Genomic DNA, 14,851 nt, shown 5'->3' with positions numbered 1-14,851 from the left:
ACTTCTAAACAAACCGTTCACCAAAGGTTCATCTTGGAACATTTTCAATCATTTTGACCTTTAACTTTCTTTGATGTTTGACATTTCTCCACGTTGTTCCGCGATACTGTGGTTGGGACGCGGACCTGGACCTTAAAGAAACACTCAGTGCTCTCTCTCGCTGTCTTTGGTTCAGGGACGCTGCAGATCTGGTATCACCTGCAGACGCACAAGAAACCAGACGTGTTCAGCCCCCTCCTCGGGAACCTGGCGGACGGACACCTCCACCGGGTCCGAATCCATCGAGAGGGCAAAGACCTGTATGTCCAGGTGAGCTGAGCTGCAGACGATCAGTCACTGTGGTTCTTTATACAGAGATTTTTAGAGTAAATGAATCATCGTCATCATCACTATCATCATCATCATCATCATCATCATCATCATCATCATCATCACAGAATGGGTGTTATTCAGTGATAATGTCTTCAGGTGATCATTCTGACTGTTAAAAGGCAAAAATAACAAGACGATGAACCAATAATTGTAAAGATAGCAGCATGACTCTGTGAACGATCCACCAGAACAGAAGGAAACAGAATGAAAACCAAGCTTTTGTTTCAGGAATGATTGAAACGGACCCTGAACAGTCGCACTCACACAGAGAGACAAGCAGCTGGACTAAATGTACAGAAACATCAGTCTTCAACGATACACGGGGAAATGTTCCAAACAAGAATTAACTTTCAGTCTGCCACAAGGTTGTAGGCCTGAACGATGACAGTTCAATGTGCTCTTGTTGCCCCACCCCTACCTGCTCTCGTGGCCCCGCCCCTACCTGCTCTAGTGGCCCCACCCCTACCTGCTCTAGTGGCCCCACCCCTACCTGCTCTTGTTGCCCCACCCCTACCTGCTCTCGTGGCCCCACCCCTACCTGCTCTAGTGGCCCCACCCCTACCTGCTCTAGTGGCCCCGCTCCTACATGATCTCGTGGCCCCACCCCTACCTGCTCTTGTGGCCTCCGCCTCTATCTGCTCTCGTGGCCCCGCCCCTACTGGTTCTTGTTGCCCCACCCCTACCTGCTCTTGTGGCCTCCGCCCCTACCTGCTCTCGTGGCCCCGCCCCTACTGGTTCTTGTTGCCCCACCCCTACCTGCTCTTGTGGCCTCTGCCTCTATCTGCTCTTGTTCCCCCACCCCTACCTGCTCTCGTGGCCGTGCCCCTACCTGCTCTTGTTGCCCCACCCCTACTTGCTCTCGTGGCCGCACCCCTACCTGCTCTTGTGGCCTCCGCCCCTACCTGCTCTTGTTGCCCCACCCCTACCTGCTCTCGTAGCCGCACCCCTACCTGCGCTTGTGGCCCCGCTCCTACATGATCTCGAGGCCCCACCCCTACCTGTTCTCGTGGCCCCACCCCTACCTGCTCTTGTGGCCTCCGCCTCCATCTGCTCTCGTGGCCCCGCCCCTACTGGTTCTTGTTGCCCCACCCCTACCTGCTCTTGTGGCCTCCGCCCCTACCTGCTCTCGTGGCCCTGCCCCTACTGGTTCTTGTTGCCCCACCCCTACCTGCTCTTGTTGCCCCACCCCCACCTGCTCTCGTGGCCCCGCCCCTACCTGCGCTTGTGGCCTCTGCCTCTATCTGCTCTTGTTGCCCCACTCCTACCTGCTCTCGTGGCCGCACCCCTACCTGCGCTTGTGGCCCCGCTCCTACATGATCTCGAGGCCCCACCCCTACCTGTTCTCGTGGCCCCACCCCTACCTGCTCTCGTACCTCCGCCTCTATCTGCTTTTGTTGCCCCACCCCTGCCTGCTCTTGTTGCCCCACCCCTACCTGCTCCTGTGGCCCCACCCATACCTGCTCTCGTACCTCAGCCTCTACCTCTCTCGTGGCCCCGCCCCTACCTGTGCTCACAGCCACTCACATCTCTACTTTGTAGACAGACACGACATTGTGATGGACAAAGACTGATGAAAGTGTAAAAGGAGGAACTCGTGACTTCACGCGTCGTCCCAAAGTTGAAGCGGGACAAACTGACTCCAGCCCCTCTGAAGCTGTGCGCCTCTGGAGCAGCCAGAGTGTCTGGAATGTTCTCCGTCATTGTTCACAGCTTTACCTCAGAAAACCTCTTTGAATGATCAAGGAGACGCAGGAAAATATTCACCACAGGAAGAGCTTGAACTATATGTAAAGTTCGTTCAGCTCATGTAAGATGACTCTCAAGCTGTTCAAACATACGGTCCGGGGGCCAAAACCAGGACACCAGAGGGTCCAGTCCGGTCCATTAGAGGGTCCAGTCCGTCACCACCAGACGGTCCAGTCCGGTCCACCAGAGTTTCCAGTCCGGTCCACCAGAGGGTCCAGTCCGGTCCACCACAGGGTCCAGTCCGTCACCACCAGAGGGTCCAGTCCGGTCCACCAGAGGATCCAGTCCGGTCCACCACAGGGTCCAGTCCGGTCCACCAGAGGATCCAGTCCGGTCCACCAGAGGATCCAGTCCGTCACCACCAGAGGGTCCAGTCCGGTCCACCAGAGGGTCCAGTCCGGTCCAGCAGAGGGTCCAGTCCTTCACCACCAGAGGGTCCAGTCCGGTCCACCAGAGGATCCAGTCCGGTCCACCAGGGAGCCCAGTCCGGTCCACCACAGGGTCCAGTCCGGTCCACCACAGGGTCCAGTCCGGTCCACCAGAGGATCCAGTCCAGGCTGTACTTAGAAATGGATTGAATTGACCCTTAACTGACCATCAGAAGGGTCCCTGTTAAAGAGCTCTGGGTCAGAGGTCAGAACAATAAATGTGGCAGGAAGCTTTAACTTCCCCTTCACATGACTCTACAACTCCAACAGGAGTTATTCACTGTCAGCACATCTGGTATTACATCACATTTGTACTTGCACTCGTTACCTTCACCTAGTGTAAATCATCATCACCTCACTCACACAGTGTAAAGCAGGATATGATCCTAACCACAGCAGAAAACCCGCAGAAGTGATTTTTGATGTCAGTAAAGTGAGTCTGGTCCCGTTTGAAGTCACGATTTCTTCTCTGTCTTCAGTGCTGTGGTGAATCATTTAGAAGCTCCGATTATCGAAATGTACTTATGGTGGGAAAAAGTCACAAATTAGCAGAATGGAAAACAAACAATTTACGTGAAGGAAATGTTGGTGAAATCACTCCTTTGTGAATGATGACTGTTTCACAGCATGAGGCAGGGGTCTGCTCATCCAGCGACGATGTGATCGTAACAATGATGGAGAGCGTCTAGAATAACCTGCAGATCGATGCCGAGTTCTGCTTCTTCCACTCAGTGTTTCTTATCCCACCCAATATCTGAGTCAGCGTGCGGGTGCGGAAGTGGAGCACTTAAAGCTAATTGTGGGCTGATAGTGGTTTGTGTGAAGCGGTGGAGAACACAGTCTGTGGTGTTGGTCCGTGTGCTGCCGCCGGGGCTTGGATTTCTTGTAACCAGCTTTCTCTCTGATTACTTTCCACTCCACCAGATCGACCAGGACATCCACAGAAAGTACACGCTGTCATCTGATGCTGAGCTGATCCTAATCAGATCCTTGACATTGGGCAAAGTCATCAGTAAGTCCTCTCATTAAGTTAAGCTTCCCCCCCCGAGAAGACAGACGGCATGTGTCATTTCCTCTCTGTTCATCGGCGAGCCTTCACGGGGAGCCTCGCTTCACGGACGTGGACGTTATACGTCAGTAACGGCGGATATCTTCCTCCCGTTCGGCCCACATGCCTCCCCACGCCCCCCATGTATTGAAGGAAAGGAACCTGAAAACAGCAAAGCTCCGTTTATTCTCACTCATCAGACGGCGACACTCGCTGATCTGTAAACATCGATATTCAGGCTGAATCACACCGGATTTGGTCGTTAATTATTACCTGGTGTGTTTTGGCCACCGAGGTTCAGAAAACACCGGGGATACTCAGTTACTTCTTTGACCTGGTCATTTCTATATTATGGAAGAGACGTTTTCAGTGTGAAGCAGAGTGCGGACTGAGTTCTCACTTCTCGCCGACTGAAGAATAAAAACATGAATGCCAGTGTGATGGCAGGAGGCGGATCTATCTCTAAAATAACCTTCTGTTTGTAACGGCCAGGTTGGGGAGTTTCTTACCTGAGTCCCAGCTGTGGATAGAAAAACTCCTGTTGAGGCAGCTCCACGTCAGACTGGCTGCTGCTCAGACATTTCTTCGGTTGGCTCTTTACTGTTATTCCATTTCAGCCGACCGTTCACGTCATTTAAATACAGTGCGTTTATAAACTGCATTACAACAATCTGGCCTTTTTTTTTTAGATTGAGAGCGCCTCCAGTGATGAAACATTCTACTTCTTTTAAACAGTTAGTGAACAGAGACACTTTTATTAACATACATGGAAACAAATACAAGCAGAAGCTTCATTAGTTCCTTTTAGAAAAGGAATGTTTTGTTGCTGGTTTACTGGAAATGACAGTTAGTCTGAGTTTATGGGAAAACCAAAAGGTATGTCGGGTATATTTTCACACAGCACATCAATTCATCTTTCAAAGTAATTTAATACTTTGAAAGAAACCTTAAAAAAAGAGTTATAAAGTTAAATGCATTCTTTTCAGTCATTAATAAATAGGAGAATATCTAAACATTTATAAACATGAACAAACCTGGACACGTTTCTGTTTGTGTGAATTTAAAAATTGCTATGATGGGGGAAATTTGAGCCTGCAGCTTTTCAGCAGTGGCGGTGCAAGAGACTTTTCTTTGCTGGTGCTTTGGGAGCTCCATCTTTTTGACGGTGCTGTTGGGGATCTTTAGTTAATTCCTCCTGGAACGCCGACCATATGTGTGCACCACACCGTACACGTAACAGTCGCACACATAATGGAAAAGCTCCACTGTCTAAAACAATATTATGCGACACGAGACTCCAGATATTTATCCAAAGTGAACCAGATTTACAGGTTCACCAGCCGCCACTTCAACTCACTGAATGTAAACTTTAACGGCAGAAGGTCACTGATGGAGCCTCGACAGCAGCAGGAAGCAAAACACACTGCAGCTTTTCATTTGGGCCTCAAACACAACGACACCACCTCCTGCTGCCAGTCACCACAACCTCCACTGAGAGAAACATATTCACTTCACTGATCTAATGACAGATTAATACCCACTGCATAGAAATAACCAGGAGTAGAGTTCAGATCTAAACCACCAAATAGACAATAATCCTTCCTCACCATGAGACGTCATAATAATACGACATGTCGGTTGTTGTGGTTTAGAGCGAAGGCATCAATGATTTACTCACCTTTGTTTTGGGCTTAAAGCGCTCCATGTTTCATTAGTATAAGTAAGTTACCAGTCTCCAGGCATAAATTGTTCTCAACAACAGGAAGTAGTAAGTTCATAGAATAATGCTTCACTGTGCCGATTGGCTGAATCAAATCACACTGCTTTTTTTTTCTTTTCTTTTTTTAATTCTTTATTTTCAAAAAGTGGTGAAGTACAACAGGTTGCAATAAGACAAGTCATCACATTATCCACTTTTCTTTTTCCTTTTTTTTTTTTCTTTTTTACAAAAGAAAGAGAAAACAAAACAAAACAAAACAGAAACAAAAACAAAACAAACAAACAAAAAACAAACTCAGAACAAGTAGGGAGAGAAACAGTGTGCACAGTTGATCGTAGAAAGAATAAAAATAAAAAACAGATGCCAATCCTACACCAAAACCAAAGGGAGTGAGAAATGTTACTTTCTAAATACAAGTAACCTCAATAAACTCCGGTCGTAAGGACTGGATGGAACTGACCCATTTGGTCCATAGTTTAACAAAAGTAGACTTTTTAAGGCGGATTGAAAATGTTACAGATTCCATTACATAAATCTCATTCACTATGTCTATCCACTCCGACATCGTGGGGGGCTCGGGACGAAGCCACCATCTTGTGACTGCTAAAACTGCTTTTCAGTTCAAATATTAAATACACAGATACATGTTTTATTGGTGTGTTTATTAATTAACCAGACAACAAATTATAATCTTCACACATAAAAAAAAAAATCTAAATAAACTACTTTAAAAAAAATAAATCACATTTCTTGGGGGTCCTATGGGGGTACTTTGGCTATCCCTCGGGGGAACGACAGCACCCACAAGAGCCACCCCCACTCACCACCAACCAACCCCACCCCCACCCCCACCCCACGGCGGCGCCTGTGCTTTTCAGCCAGATTTCTTCTTTAGAAGAGACGTGACAGAGTTAATGATCAGAGACGGGCCGCGTGTTGTCTTTATCTCAACGTCTAGTAGAAACGGAGAGAACAAACCAGAACTGACTTTTAGCCAATCACAGAGCAGCTCCGGTAATGGACATGAAATGACGCTGATTAGTTTAAGTTTCTGTCGGTCACACGGTGTTAATCAGTCATTGGTGAGATCAATACTAAGCCCCGCCTCCTCAGGACGGCTTTCCTCAGCGCCCCAGGCTGCTCACACACTCACGCACGCACACACACACACACACACACACACACACACACACACACACACACACACACACACACACACACTACTAGAGGGAGAAATCAAGAAATCCTCTCTTTTATTGAAGAATTTCTGTAGAAAATGAAGCAAATACAGTTCATGGCCCATTGTCAGTTTGTTGGCATAAACAAATTTAGACAGTATTATAGCTTATTACTATATATATATATATATATATATATATATATATATATATATATATATATATATATATATATATATATATATATATATATATATAAAACATTCCTCTTGCTTCCACCAGGGTGGCAGTGCCCCGGCACCCTCCATTGACCAGCCGCCACTGCTTTGTAGGAAACCAAAAGGTGTGAGTGGGATACTGCAGATCAACTCTCATTCCCTTTTATTTTCACTCTGCAAAAAAATATGTCAAGAGGCTTGGAAGTTTGTTTGGGTTTGAACGGGATGGAAAAAAATAGGTTTGACTTCCCCTCATAAAGCGTTCAGTTTATTTATTCTCCTTTTTATGTTATTTTTTAATCCCATTGTTTAATGTGTTTCATAATTGGAAGATGGTTCCGATAAAGACCCTGAATGGTTTTGTTTTAATGTGTATCTTTTATTTCTTAGTAAAGCTCTGAATTGTCTGAATGATGCTCTAGGAATCAGTTTGTCTCGTCTTTCCTTGGGACAAACTTTTTTGCTCCCTGTGAAGAATAGACCAGAGACAAAACTAAAAAAAATTGTTGTGAATAATCTAGAGAGTCCAGAATCCCCCAAAACTCCCATCAGAGTTTAGGTTCAGGTATTTAGTGAAGAATAATGTTATGGTCATGGCTCCTTCAGTTTCACCCTTGTCAGCTACTCTGATGCAGGTCGACTGAAGTTAGAATCATTTACAATGATCAGTTGTAAGTCATGAACGTTTTGAGGATAGTAGAAGCTTAATCAATATTACACTTTTAGTGGTTTCAATTGATTCAGGCGATGAAAATAAATTAGATGTTTTGGTTGAATGTTTGAAGGAGTTTCATGGAGATAAAAATGGCTTCTGGAATAAAATAATAATAAAATGATAACATAAAGAATGTTTCTCTTCAAGTATTAATGGACCAATAAATAAGTGTAATTTGTGAAATATTGATCATTTCTAAAAATTCAAATTGAATAAAATGTCTTTCTAATATAACATCTTGAGAATAATACCCGCTCAGGATTCAGACTATTTAATGGTGAAATGGGCCATTTTCCCTTCTGCTTCACTGAGAAGCAGCACCGCTGCTTTGTGTCGGCAGATTCGGCCCAAAGCTGCTCGGACGTGTATTTTTCAGTTATTACATTGTCAAATTTATAATGCAATCACAATATATTACTATACTCTGTGTAAAGTAGAGTTCCTTGAAAACAATGAAATCCAGACATGTTGACGTGTGTGAAAAGCCCCACAGCTTTGTTTCCCTGCACTCTGCTGCCGCACTCACAGACGCAGACGTGGCAGGATGAGTTGAAAACGTTGCAAGGAGAAAATGACATGAGTAGAAGCGTTGAGTTGCTGGATAAAGAGCCGCGGGCAACAAACAACAACGCGTGAGCGCCGGCACACTGGCACAACCCCATTTACTCTGCTGCGGTGCTGGATGGAAAAATCAATCGCAATCTGAGATTAAGGATCCTGATCCCAACACACACATGCAGCGCTGTGTGTGTTTGGGGGTTTGGGGGGGGGGGGGGGGGGGGGGGGTGATTGGGGGGGGGGGGGGGGGTGATGAATAAATACACTCCAAGGAGCTGAGATTTAAATCACATTAAGAAACTGCTTTACACCAAATGATTAGTGGAACAGCAGATTTTCGGAGGGTTTTCTATCCAAAATATGTGTTAAAGAGCAGCGGCTGCAGTTCGCTGCTTTCAGTGAATGAAACAGGAAATGCAGCGTTTGAAGTGAGGACATGCAGGATTATTGAGTGTCAGCAATCCACTGTCTCCTGCAGAAAAGGCTTGCATGTGAACAGGTGTGGGTTTTTTTTTTTGCGTGCTCTTCTGCCTGTAAATAAATATGTTTATTGTTGAAGCAGCTGTTTGAAATGAGCCAAATGTGTGGTGGTATATGTTGAAGAAGCTCTGCTGGGGGCTTGTTGTTGTGCCGTTCTAAAGATTTATGATGTATTCGAGTGCACATCCCCGTGCCTTTGGTTCCCCTGCAGAGAGAGACAGCTTTGAGGAGGAGGTGGTCCAGGCCGGGTCCAAGGGCTTCGTGGGCTGCCTGTCCTCGGTGCAGTTCAATCACGTCGCTCCTCTGAAAGCAGCGCTGCTCAATAGAGGCAGCTCGCTGGTCACCGTCCGCGGTCCGCTGGTGCAGTCCAACTGCGGGGCGCTGGCAGACTCTATCACGTCACACAACCTACGAGGTGAGCGGATCCTTCAACAAGTTTCCATGTCGAGCTGCAGTCAGTCACTTGATTATGTCACAGTCTCATGTAAGTGTGTTTAAAGCAGATTCTGCTGTCCATCACGCAAGACTTCTGTCTGTCAGACGCCCACAAAGCAGCGCTTTCACGCAGCAGCGAAACTTTTCAGCTTTTAAAAAGGTGTTCAGCACCCACAGGACAGAAAAACAAGAGGAAATTCTCCTCCTCGGCCCCAGAGCCACAGGCGAACAGGATTTATGACAAGTGAAAGTGACAACTGTGAACAAAAAAAACCACATCCCTCAAGGTGACCTTAAGACAATAAACAGTTTGGGGTGGTTTTTTTTGTAACTTATTCACAGATTAAACAGCACAGAAGGATATGAACTAAACATGAAGTCTGAACTTAAATTGAACAGAAAAACAACAGAAAAAAAAAAGGAAAACCTTGGCGGCACTCGAAGAAAAGAAAGACAAAACGAATCATCACCTCTGATCAATAAAGAAGTCGAGGACGAAGACGTCGGGGCTTGTGGCTCATTCTAGCATCACACGGTTACAGGGAGCTTTAAGTGAAATGAAAGTCAGTCTCGCTCCTGACTGACTGCGTTCGTGGTTATTTTCCTGGGTTGTCTGCAGATTGCTGGAAGAAACACAGAATCAGATCTGAATCCTGATGATTTTAAGAAGCTCCACCTTGTGTTCGCTGGGTTTCAGTCAGATGTCAGAGTGCCACACGGCACACATATCTCCCACATTCAGATTAATCCGTGCGTTTGTGAGATTTCACCTCCAAACTCTAATATAATCAGGGCAAAATAAATCTGCTCAGATCAAAACAAATAATCCAATAGTTCACAGCATTTTTCCCAGTTCCCCAAATCACAAATTACTCTGTAAATCCCAGGAGACTCTTATTATTAGAATAACCCAATTAAGTCAAGCCAGGATAATTTGCTTTGACATTGAAAAGCTTAATTAAGTAAGACAAATTCAATGTAGTTTTACATTTTCAACCGCTGTTGATTCAAATTTAGTCCATGTGATGCAGGGTTTGAAAGGCAGGAGGACCAACTAATAATGTGTCGGAGACATTTTACAGACTGTCTGTTATTGATCTGCCAATTTATTAAGTTTATTAAATGTACCTCAGTCATCACCACATTTTAAGCAACCTCTGCAGAGACCAGTGTGTTGTGGCTGATGCTCAGCTCTTCACTGAATTATTCCACTGATTGTAATCATTTGTGAGGATGTGATGAGACTGATCCTTGGATATCAGCTCTTCCTATCACTGTGAAGCAGACTTTACCAAGCGTTTGATTGTTCACCCACTTTTAGGGAACTTGGGCTGGTTTTAGACCGTTGTGACCCAGGTTAGTTTTACCCTACTGATGATGTGTTGTTGCAATGGTGATCCTAGTACAGTAGTGCAGAAGGCCATCAGGGGAAGCCTGTTCATTCATTTTATCCAGGTGATTGTCTCTCTGTCCTTCCACAGATCAAGCTGCAGCAAAAAATAAAGAGAAGAAGCATCCGGGTGATGAACCAAGAAACCATGTGGCTGTTATAGCAGGTCTGTTTTCTTCTTCTGAGGCTACTGTTTCCTGAAATTGAGACACTTTTTTAATTGTTGTTTTCAGCTCATTATTTATTCTGCTCAGCGATTAATCCACATTAATGCACATGTGGAATCAAGGGAGAAGTGTGTGTGTGTGTGTGTGTGTGTGTGTGTGTGTGTGTGTGTGTGTGTGTGTGTGTGTGTGTGTGTGTGTGTGTGTGTGTGTGTGTGTGTTGGTGGTGGTGGTGGGGGGGGGGGGGGGGGGGGGGGGGGGGGGGGGGGTATGCAGTAGAGCATGCCACCGGCGGGTTCCCCCACAGAGTCAAGCGTTCCAAAGTCCATTCTTTTATTAAATGAAAACCCGCAGACTCGACTCAAAACACACACACACACACACACACACACACACACACACACACACACACACACAGAAGACACCACTGCCCCTTTCAGGCTCTCTCCTGTGAGTCTGTGTGCTCTCTCCCTCCTGTCACGCCGAGTGTCCGGGCGGCTCCTCCTTTAATGGGCAGAGAGGTGAGGCAGCCACGCCTGATTCCTATCAGGTGGGGCTGCCTCACCTCTCTGCCACAGGGTCAAAACCCAACAATTCCACCTGAGAAAATAGAGGAAATAGGGGAAAAAAAAAAACCTGAAGAACCAGACTCTGAGGAGGAGACATTTTGCAGGGTAGTGGTAGAAGTACCAGTTCTGAGATCTAACAGGACCAGAACTGCGACCAAAGCAGGAACCTGGAGAAGGCTGCGTGAGGGATTTTTTTGGGGGTACTCCTGAAACTTCTGCGGGTCGAAGAGGGTGACATCCTTCATTTTTCTGTGGTCCTGGAATCTGGCCTGTGGCAAACAATATTGTCCAGATTCCTGTCATGGAGTTGGTGGTATTGTGCCCGAGGATCTTGCGCTGCTGGACCTCTTCTTGCATTCTTTAAGCTCTGAGGCCCTGAGTCAGTACTGAATTGAGCCGATGTGCATAGCAGTGTATGAATAAAGCCTGCATTTAATCCAGGAAACATGACTGCTGCACCATCAAAACACTGAGCCACAACTTTACCCAGACATTCGTTTTCCTCCACAAATCTGTTGATAAGACCTACGATGTCATCAGCTCACTTCGCTGGTAAGTCATTCAAATCTGACAGCACAAAGATCTTCTAGGATTTTACAAATAAAGGAAGGATATTGACCTGGAACTTCTTCACACACCTGGATGAAGGCTGGGACCTCAAAGGCCTGTGGACCAGAGTCTTGAGAAGACTCCTGAGTTCATGAGGTTCAGATGATTTCATAAGGATTTTAATTGTGGGACTGAGAGTGAGATTAAACTTCTAGATGGATGCTTCTCCTTCTCCACTTCCTCTTTCTCCTCTTCCTCCTTTTCCTCTCTCCTCCTCCTGCTCCTCCTGCTTTTACTCCTCCTGCTCCTCCTGTTGATTATTGTGAGCAATTGCCTTAAATAAAATTAGAACAGACACAGTACCTACATGATCAATAGTCTCCTCAAGATCAATAGTCTCTAGAGGATCAATCATCTCTAGAGGATCAATAGTCTCCAGAGGATCAATCGTTTCTAGAGGATCAATAGTCTCTAGAGGATCAACCGTCTCTATCGTCTCTAGAGGAGCAATAATCTCCAGAGGATCAATCATCTCCAGAGGATCAATAGTCTCCAGAGGATCAATCGTCTCCAGAGGATCAATCGTCTCCAGAGGATCAATCATCTCCAGAGGATCAATAGTCTCTAGAGGATCAATCGTCTCCAGAGGATCAATCATCTCCAGAGGATCAATAGTCTCTAGAGGATCAATAGTCTCTAGAGGATCAATCGTCTCTAGAGGATCAATAGTCTCCAGAGGATCAATCGTTTCTAGAGGATCAATAGTCTCTAGAGGATCAATCATCTCTAGAGGATCAATCATCTCCAGAGGATCAATCATCTCCAGAGGATCAATAGTATCTAGAGGATCAACCGTCTCTAGAGGATCAATCGTCTCTAAGGGATCAATAGTCTCTAGAGGATCAATCGTCTCCAGAGGATCAATCATCTCTAGAGGATCAATAGTCTCTAGAGGATCAATCGTCTCTAGAGGATCAATCGTCTCCAGAGGATCAATCATCTCCAGAGGATCAATAGTCTCTAGAGGATCAATCGTCTCTAGAGGATCAATCGTCTCTAAGGGATCAATAGTCTCCAGAGGATCAATAGTCTCTAGAGGATCAATCGTCTCTAGAGGATCAATCGTCTCTAGAGGATCAATAGTCTCCAGAGGATCAATCGTTTCTAGAGGATCAATAGTCTCTAGAGGATCAATTGTCTCTAGAGGATCAATCGTCTCCAGAGGATCAATCATCTCCAGAGGATCAATAGTCTCTAGAGGATCAATCGTCTCTAGAGGATCAATCGTCTCTAAGGGATCAATAGTCTCTAGAGGATCAATCGTCTCTAAGGGATCAATAGTCTCTAGAAAATCAGTCTTCTCCAGAGGATCAATCATCTCTAGATAATAAATAGTCTCTAGAGGATCAATCGTCTCTAAGGGATCAATAGTCTCTAGAGGATCAATCGTCTCTAAGGGATCAATAGTCTCTAGAGGATCAATCGTCTCTAGAGCAGGGTGGGCATATCGATTGACTGTGGGGCCACACTGACTTTTAAAATGTGATGAGCTGAACCAGCACCAGATAAATACATATCAAACACAAACATAAGAAAGGCATTACGGTGTTAATGCTTATATTCACTATGTTTAAGAACTTTATTTATTGTTTTGCATTAACACACAAACATGAACACATTAGCAAATAGAAACCCACCCACCCCACCCCAAGGCAAGAGGGAAAAACAAATGAAAAAAACGTAAAAAGAAAAAAACATGTCTTCCACTCAAATCAAATTTGTACATCTGCATGTTCAAGGTCACACTGGAGGTACTCACGTATAGACTCAGAGAGGCCTCACACATCACAGTGCACTGGGCAAAGAACCAAAATGATGGTTTCAGACAAAGCGGAAGGCGTAACCCTCATAATCAGCCAACCAAATCCAGCTGGTCTTCCATGTGATGTCATTGTGTTATTAGTGTTGTTAAGTGAGCGGTACATTCTCAATACGTTCTATAAGGGGAGTCCAGGCTTGAATGAATTTGTATTTTTGTTTGCTATGGCTATATGTTAATTTCTCCAGTGGGATCATGGTAAGCACCTCCCTGACCCAACGTTTAAATGAGGGAGTTCTCGCTGACTTCCACTGCAGAAGAATTAGTCTTCATGCCATTATTACCCATTAATAATAAAGTGGGGCACCACCAGATAAACTGGAAATAGCTAATTACCAAAATATCTGTCTCGTTTGTAAAAGGTAAAAGGGGGGGGGGGGGGGGGGGGGGGCGCAGGCTCACGTCTCCAGAATCGCCAAAAAAAGGAAAACAGAAAAGAGAAGTAGTCCAGACTGTGTCCTGTTCGTCCAGCGGGCTGACGTTGGTTTGGTACCTTGGACCTACTTGGTGCTCTCTTTACCGAGAACAGTCAGTATTCAAGGCTTGCATATACTCTGTTGAGATGAGTAAAATGTGATTTTACTACAAGTTTGCCAAACACAAGATTTAACCTTTGCCATATAAGTGGTCTGATATGTGCCATAGTGCATAATAAAATAATCTAGCCTTTTTGATCATTCATTCAACAGTTCAACATTAGAGTGATGCTAAACACTGGTGTACGCACCATCGTATTAAAGCAGGGGTTGTCAAAATAATAGGAGCAGATATTTTAATACAGCTCTGAATTCTCCCAAATGTTTTCTTCTGCATGTGCACATCTGATTGTAAATATGACTATCCCTATGAATCCTCTGTGGTGTTCCACAGGTGTGGTGACAGCTGCAGTCTTCATCATGGTCTTCATCCTGGCTGTGCTGATCCGCCTGCTGTACCGACGGAGAGCTCAGAGGAGCGACGACAGCATGAAGGAGCACCAGAGGCAGAGCAACAGGACAGAGCTGCACCTCCATAACTCCCTCAGGGACAACATGAAGGAGTACTACATCTGACCAGGGGGAGGGGGGAGGAGAGGGACCACCTGAGACCATTCAGACTGAGAACCGTGACCAACTTTGTGACTTCATGGATGACTTCTGAGTTTGAAGGTGGACTTGAACTTCAGACTACACGGGGATTACTTCTGACAACAAGTGGATTGCTTCTAACTACAAGAGGATTACTTTTAACTACAAGAGGATTGTTTCTACCTACAAGAGGATTACTTCAGACTACCTGATGATTACTTCTGGCTACATGGGGATTGCTTCTAACTACAAGAGGATTACTTCTGACTACATGAGGATTACTTCTGGCTACATGGGGATTACTTGTGACTGATAATGCAAGGATTACTACTGAC

At 45.4% G+C, this 14,851-nt stretch overlaps 1 protein-coding gene across 1 annotated transcript in view; it reads left to right on the top strand.

The window, feature by feature from the left end:
- Positions 1-14,501, top strand: part of LOC308119737 (contactin-associated protein-like 5) — a gene marked incomplete at its 3' end in the record, with an annotated part of 169,874 nt that extends 155,373 nt beyond the window's left edge. Inside the window, exons 20-23 of the mRNA XM_080479887.1 lie at positions 176-309; positions 3,471-3,558; positions 8,675-8,878; positions 14,320-14,501. Of these exons, the coding sequence (XP_080336013.1) occupies positions 176-309; positions 3,471-3,558; positions 8,675-8,878; positions 14,320-14,501 (608 nt within the window). The remainder of the gene's footprint in view (positions 1-175; positions 310-3,470; positions 3,559-8,674; positions 8,879-14,319) is intronic.
- Between the last annotated feature and the right edge of the window lie 350 nt (positions 14,502-14,851).

This window comes from Lipophrys pholis, assembly GCF_963383615.2.
Source record: "Lipophrys pholis genome assembly, chromosome: 14".
Taxonomy (NCBI): Eukaryota; Metazoa; Chordata; class Actinopteri; order Blenniiformes; family Blenniidae; genus Lipophrys; species Lipophrys pholis.
Note: the sequence above shows the minus strand (reverse complement) of the source record. Positions and strands in the feature narration are given on the sequence as shown.